Source organism: Myotis davidii, unplaced genomic scaffold, assembly GCF_000327345.1.
Source record: "Myotis davidii unplaced genomic scaffold, ASM32734v1 scaffold151, whole genome shotgun sequence".
NCBI lineage: Eukaryota > Metazoa > Chordata > Mammalia > Chiroptera > Vespertilionidae > Myotis > Myotis davidii.
In genome coordinates this window covers 2,469,752-2,477,085 of record NW_006285248.1, presented here as the reverse complement: position 1 = coordinate 2,477,085, position 7,334 = coordinate 2,469,752, and the positions used below count along the sequence as shown (strand labels likewise).

The 7,334-nt window shown below is 40.8% G+C and overlaps 1 protein-coding gene across 1 annotated transcript in view; it reads left to right on the top strand.

Moving 5' to 3' along the window:
* The window catches only part of LOC102761648 (chromosome unknown open reading frame, human C4orf51), an 18,512-nt gene that overhangs the window by 8,002 nt on the left and 3,176 nt on the right, over window positions 1–7,334 (top strand). The window contains exons 3-5 of the mRNA XM_015558894.1: window positions 4,688–4,746; window positions 5,730–5,787; window positions 6,500–6,570. Coding sequence (XP_015414380.1) covers window positions 4,688–4,746; window positions 5,730–5,787; window positions 6,500–6,570 — 188 coding nt within the window. The remainder of the gene's footprint in view (window positions 1–4,687; window positions 4,747–5,729; window positions 5,788–6,499; window positions 6,571–7,334) is intronic.

Sequence of the window (7,334 nt, the reverse complement as noted above, 5' to 3'; positions counted from 1 at the left end):
CACACACACACACCGACCCAGGAATACCAACCTCCCTCTCAGGAGTCGGGAACTTTGCTTTGCAATCTCTATTTTGAATTAGGAAACCATCTAATAAATGGTTAAATGTGTTTGCCAGAAAATATTCAAGTCTAAGGCAACAGTTTCCAAATTCCCTGCAGAGATTGGACACAAGGGGACACTGGCAGCCGAGCCTGTTGTGAAGAAGGTCACCAGATGCCATCTGTCACCGTGTGCGCTTTACTGTTCAAGCATCACTCCCCCTAGGAGGTGGCTGCGTGTGCTTTGCATGTGAACTTTTTTTCTTCTTTTTTTTTTTTTTAAAAAAATGTAGTTTTGCCATGTCTTTTATAATCAAAGGCGAGCATCTTTTTTTAAAAAAGAATCCTTATTGTAGAAAGTGTTACATATGTCCCCTTGCCTGGGAACTTAAAGGGAGCGCTGTAGTGGGCAGTACAGTGACTTTGGTGGGCTTGTGTGAACAAGCCCCGTGTCTGCCTACAGGGCCGGCTGGGGTTAGGTGAGGAGAAGAGGAGAAGAAGGCAAAGCATTGTTTTAGGTCTGTCCTTGGTTGTGGCTCACATGTAGTTGGGATGTTGCTGGCCAATTTTCCTAATCTTTTCCTGCCTTGCTTTAGCCATCTATAAAATATAATAACACTCCTTCTTTACCTGCAATTGTGAAATTAAGGCCGATGAATGAGTGTCTTACTCTTTTACTCACAACTTAAAATTTTTTTAACCCATAGAGAAGTTGAAGGAGTAGTACAAACAGTATTCACCTACTCTCACCTAGATTTACCAGTTGTGAGCATTTTGCCACATTTGTTTATATGTAGTTTTATGTCAGCCTCTCTCTATTGATGCTTGTATAGACTTCTTTGCTGAACTATTGGGGGTAAATTACAGACATCAAAACAGTATGCCCTTCAATACTTCAGCATGTGCCTTCTAAGAGTAAAAATGTTCTCTTACAGAACAATAATACTATTATCACACTTAAGAAATGCCACTCCATATTGACAGAAAACTTTTTTTAAAACCTAATATACAGATCATTAAATGCCTTTATCTTTAAAATCTATTGGAGAAGATTTTCTGTATCATCTATCCCAGTGGTTAGCACCTCCTGGTTTTAAGGCAGTTTAAAAAATCCGATGAAAGCTCTGGGCCTTTACCTTCGGAAAAATATCTATAAGGACACCCGGGTCCCTCCGGGTGACCATGGACTCTAGGTTAAGTGTTGTTAATCTTTGATCTAAAGTCTCCTCTTTTGTGTACGTACAGTGTAAGGCCACATACTCAGAAAGATAAGCATAGTTTATCTTCGCTTTTCAGCATTATGTTCTGTGTTCATGAGGCTCCATTTCACGAAACTCAAAATTTCAAGGAACTCAGATATGGGTAGGCGGGAGACCATATTATCCCCAATCTGTGAAACGGACACGGAATCTCAAATACAGCTGCGAGTTGTGCTGTGACAGACACCCCGGAGGTGGACTAACCAGTTAGAAAATCTAGAAGAATACTTCCAGACTTCAGCTTCTCTGATTCTGGAAGAGCCCATGGTCACCAAACCACACTTGCTTTCCTGATAACTTACTTTAAAAAACCAAATACCTGTAGCATCCCATCAGGGTGGGCACATTGAAGGGCCTACTACATAAAGGTGGACTATGTTGGCAGTTACTAACACTGTTGTTTTTATCCACAAAATCGCCCAGTTTGGTTACAGTTTTAAGACAAGGAAGTGGAAGCAGGGAGGTGGATACACACCAGCAAACTAGGATAACATTAGATGTCCTTTTGGAAAAGGTTAGCTGGAACTGCCAAGGTCAAGTTGCACTGTGGACTCTATTTTGTCAACTGAGCACTCACAAGGAAAAAAAAAAATCATTAGCTAACCATACTTCAACATATGTGAGCTTGCTGGTGTTCCTTCCTCTTCATAAGCAGACTATGAACATGAGAGACATTTCTAGCTCAGTTAGAAAAATGACCAATGGACATAAATGTGTAAATCCCACATGCAAAGGCTTAGCAAAAAAATCTAATGCCTCTCTCCTCCATAATCTACCAAATACCTCAACATTACTCTCTGTAAAACTCTAATATTATAGTGTAATTTCATTTACTAACTAATGATTATCTTATATAATTTTTGAACAAAAGGTGACAAAGAGCTAGTTAAAGCCTCTGGCAGGATGATAAGATTTATAAAGGTTAACAGAGCTTTGAAAGGCTAAGGATTCATGACCAATGGAATAATCAGAGTTAATTGTGCAATATAAACTTCTTGTCCGCCAGCTTTCACTATAGGTGGGTCTTTCTTGAATTTAGATAAATAATTGTTGGGCTCTTTATTTGACTTTAGTTTTAAGATATCTTGTTTTAAAAAGCATCACTGTAAAATAACACAAATCACAATGAGTGTTTGACAAGTGCTATTCCGTTTCCTTGACTCAACCCTAATGACCAGGCCCCATCATGTTATGCCAACAAACTCCCTCCCCCCTTTCTGATCAGTTTTTATTTGTTTTAATCAAATTAAGATTTTAAGAGAACTCAACATGATTCGTCATTAGGGAAATGCAAATTAAAATCGCAATGCGATACCTCTTCACATCCATAAGAATGATTCTGATCACAAAGACAGTAACAAGTGTTGGTGGGGCCGTGGAGAAACTGGAAGCTTCATTCATTGGCTGTGGGGTGTAAAATAGTACAGCCATTTTGGGAAACACGTTGACATTTTCTTTAAAAGTGAAACAAATTTACCATAGGATCCAACATTTCCACACGTAGGTATTTACTTCCTTTTATCCAATAAAAATGAAAACATATGTCTACACAAAGACTTCCCACATGAATGTTCACTACATCATGATCCATAAGAGTCCACATTGGAAATAACCCTTATGTCCATCAACTGGTAAGTGGATAACAAAATACGGTCTATTCAGACAATGGAATACCACTCATCAATAAAAAGGAATAAAATACTAAAAAGCTACAATGTGGATGGGCCTCAAATACATGATGAGTAAAAGAAGCCAGGCATGAAAGACCACATGATGTATGATTCCGTTGATATAAAGTGTCCCATAAAGGCAAACCTATACAGAAAGAAAGTGGGTGAGTGGTTTCCCTGGGACTGGAGAGAGTAAAGGAGATTAGCCGTAAGGGGGCATGAGGGATCTTATTGGGATAATGAATATGTTCTACTACTAATTTATGGTATTATAGTGACAGTTGCATAACTTGACATATTTACTCAAAATCATTGACACATCCACTTAAAATGGGTGGGTTTTATGGTATATAAGTTATATATATCAACTAGGAACTCAATCTGCCAGGGATAAAATATACACCAGAGCTGCTTTAGACCTTGAGAAAATTTTATAGCCCCAGAATTTCAGCATGGTCTTGGTTCCCTCCGATTCTAAGAGTTTAAGCTGCGTATCATAGAAGAATGTTCCAGGCAGAGAAATCTTTACCCCAACCTGTGGTCCTGCATGTAAGGAGCTTGGAAATCATCACTCCATCTTGATAACAGGTACAAAGCTGAACAGACTGAAAAATCAGCAACTCTTCTCAGATCATTGAGAGAGCGGTGGACCCAGGGCAACCACTGTGCCCAAAATCGGAGAGACAGGAGCCACAGGAGACTCACCCGCTACCAGCCAGGGCGGGAGTATCGGAACTGTAATTGACAAACTGCTGGAGGCTCAACATGGACAAGCCTGGGAGTTAAAAACTCCAGGGGGACCCAGGCAGGGGGGAGTCCCTACAGTATTGTAAGATTAACTTCCAGGAACTCGACTGGGATCCTAGAATAAACATCAGAGAAAAATCACCCTTGTGTTTCCAGCAGAGGGAGGGGAAAGGAGCCATTTTGAAACATTTCAGACACTGTTCTTAATGAGGTCTGCCCTCAGGAGAAACTAGGCAACCAGAACTTAACCTGCCAGGGTACCATCACAGCATAACTGACCGGGGAAGGGGAATACCCACCTCCAGCCCATTCTAACTATCCGGTTCCACCTAAGAGGGGAGGGAAGACAAACACTGGTTCTCAGTCCAGAGGCACAGACCACTTAAGACCGAGACCTAACCATAGGGTCCCGTCAGGAAAACCTCATAGAGAAAGCCAAAGGGCATTTGGAATGGAATTATTCTGATGACATTTTTAATTATAATCTCATAATTTCAATGTGTCCTTAGCTGTTATCAGCACCACTTTCATTTTAAAATAAAATTAAAATGTGTACCATACTGCCCTGGCTGAGTAACTCGGTTGGAGCATCATCCCGATAACACCAAGGTTGTGGGTTCGAACCAGGTCAGGGCATATATACAAGAATCAACCAGTGAATGCATGAATGACTGGAACAAAAAATCTCTCTCCCTCTCTTGCACACAAATACAATAAATAAATTTAAAAATTAAAAAAAATAAATGTGTTCTTTTATTCAAAAACGTGTTTCACCCCTCCCCCCCAAAACCCCAGAATGTTTACTATTAATTAACTCTTAGTCACAGTTTTGTCTTCCCTGACTCTTACTTTTCTGTTGGTCAGATTCTAAAAGGAAATAAGTTATGTGAGTACTATTTGTTGGAAGGTAGGAAATTTTATGTTCTAACACTGGGTTTAAGCCTGGTTTCTCCTCTTTGTTTGCATGCAGGACTATTCCCTCATATCACCAGTTCCTTTAAAAAGCCACATGATGTCAAGCACAGAGTGGTAAGTCCAACATTCCTCAATGATCATTTACTTGTAGAAAGCTTAAACGATGGCACACCATTGCTCCTAGGGCAGCTGTGGGCAAGTCCAGTTTAAGAACCCATTGTGGCCCTCGAGTCAAAAAGTTTGCCCACCCTTGTCCTAGGGGAAATGCAGGGTCAGTTTCCCATGAGCCTCTGCTCACAACATTTTCATTAACTGAACAATACGTAAATTTGTTTTATATGTGTTTCTGTTCAAAGACACCTTATTGAATATATATTGTTGTTTCATTGAACTTACAGCCAACAGCACTATAATTCATGCCTAAGTGAAAATTATATAACACGTATTTTCTCTGTAAGGCACATCACAGCCTTCTTGTGCTGAGAACACTAGACAGCACTGAGTGGGGGGCAGTTTAAACAAATAAATTAAGAACAAAAAGCATAAAAGTTTAGAAAATAAGGCACTAAATAGATCCCAACAAGAACACTTGTTTACAGCATGAGAGCTGCAACAAGAGGGGAAAAGGTGTCCTGTTGTCTGACCTTGACTGAGAAGGTGCATGTCAAGTAACTCAAATTGTTTGCCTCTTTGTGCATGTCCTTGAAAGACCTCAAAAGTGCCGGGAGTATTAACTTGGGGTTACAAATAAATTTTAATGAGTAGGCAAACTCACAAATATGAAATCCATGAATAGTAAGCATTGATGGTATTCATTTCCTCTGCCCATTTTCCTATTAGGATGTTTAGTTTTTCTTATTGATTTGTATAAGCTATTTGCATATTGGGATAGAACTCTTCTGCCGATCCTATTTTATAAATAATTTCCCCAATTTTGTCTTTCCCTTTTACTGTTAGTGTCTGTTATTATAATGGCTTTTGGCAACAGTACCAAAGGGCCTTTTGAATGGGGAGGACAATGCTGGAAAAGGACTTTTGTTACATTTCTATGGTTGGGAAAGTGATTGCTAATTTATTTTTATCTCTCTTCTTCACAGGCACACCAGATTCTGTTTCGTGATCTTTCTTCAGTGACTCCAAATTATCAAAAACCATGTAAGTCCTACCCTAAACCATCACTTTGTATTCATGTCCTGCCTTTATTTTATTATTTTAAAATGTACTTTCATATACATTTTGCCAAGATTCACCAATTCTTTTTTATTCTTTATTTTTTTAAAAAATATATTTTTATTGATTTCAGAGGAAAGAAGAAGGAAAGAGAGAAAGAAACATCAATGATGAGAGAGAATCATTGATCAGCTGCCTCCTGCACATCCCACATTGGGGATCAAGCCTGCAACCTGGGCATGTGTCCTGACCAGGAATCAAACCATGACCTCCTGGTTCATAGGTCAATGCTCAACCACTGAGCCACGCTGGCCAGCCTGCCTTTATTTTAATTATGATCTTCATCTGATATTTTCATCCCATTCTGAGTCTGAGGCTGGTTAAGGTCTTTTGCGTTTCTGCCTCCTTCCCTGTCACCACATGTGACTTCATTGTGTCTCTCCTGACAATAAGGACGGTAGGATGCAGAAATGAAGGAGGGAGAAACCCCAGAGACGTGCCAGCGCAGTTCTGAAAAGAGCAAACATGAGAAGGTGGTGGTGGTGGCAGAGGTGGGGGTGTGGTAGAGTATAGGGAAGGATTTGAAACTATTAATTAAAAAAGGTTTGGGAAAATCAGTAAACTTCATTTGTTCAGACACTTGGAGCTTCTGTTTACTGCAAGCACTTACCCCTGGCTGTCTGTGTCTCCACGCTAGATGTGAGAATGAAAAAGCCAGCATCCAAGAACCTGGTGAAGGCCAATCAACGGACAGTCTTCCAGAGATGTGTAAGAATCTTTTTACCTCTCACCCAACAGTGGGTCCCCAGGGTAGTGCCAGTGGGTGTGCCTGTTGGTGTGGCAGTGCGGGTGTTAGCGTGTGTGTGCTTAGCGTTGGAGCGAAGGTATTTCTTAATTTACATTCAAGTGACAAAGGCATGTAGACTGTTCTGAGAAGCTGCCTGCCTTAAAGCACTGTGAACATTTCTTGTCTCCAGCTTTACAGTGGGAAGCAAGCTGCAAAGGGGACTGGAGTTTCTCTTGTACTGTTCAAATTTCCACCTGTGATTGGCTGGGTCCTGCCTCTTGTGAACAAGGCATTAAGTTCTCAGACTGTCCTCCCCTGGGGGACCCACATGGGTGCCTAATGTCCTGGGTGCACACTCTTTTTTTAAATAAATATATATTTTATTGATTTTTTTACAGAGAGGAAGGAAGAGGGATAGAGCGTTAGAAACATCGATGAGAGAGAAACATCAATCAGCTGCCTCCTGCACACCCCCCACTGGGGATGTGCCTGCAACCCAGGTACATGCCCTTGATCAGAACCGAACCTGGGACCCTTGAGTCCGCAGGCTGACACTCTATCCACTGAGCCAAACCGGTTACGGCTGGGAGCACACTCTTCATGTGGCTGTTCTGGCACCCGGCATCTACTGTCCCCATGCCCCCTGACATGGCCTTCTAGAGCAGGGGCTGCTCTGTCTTGCCTGATCAGACTTTCTTAAAGCCCATTAATTTTTTTTTAATTTAAATTCTTTACCATGTAAAGT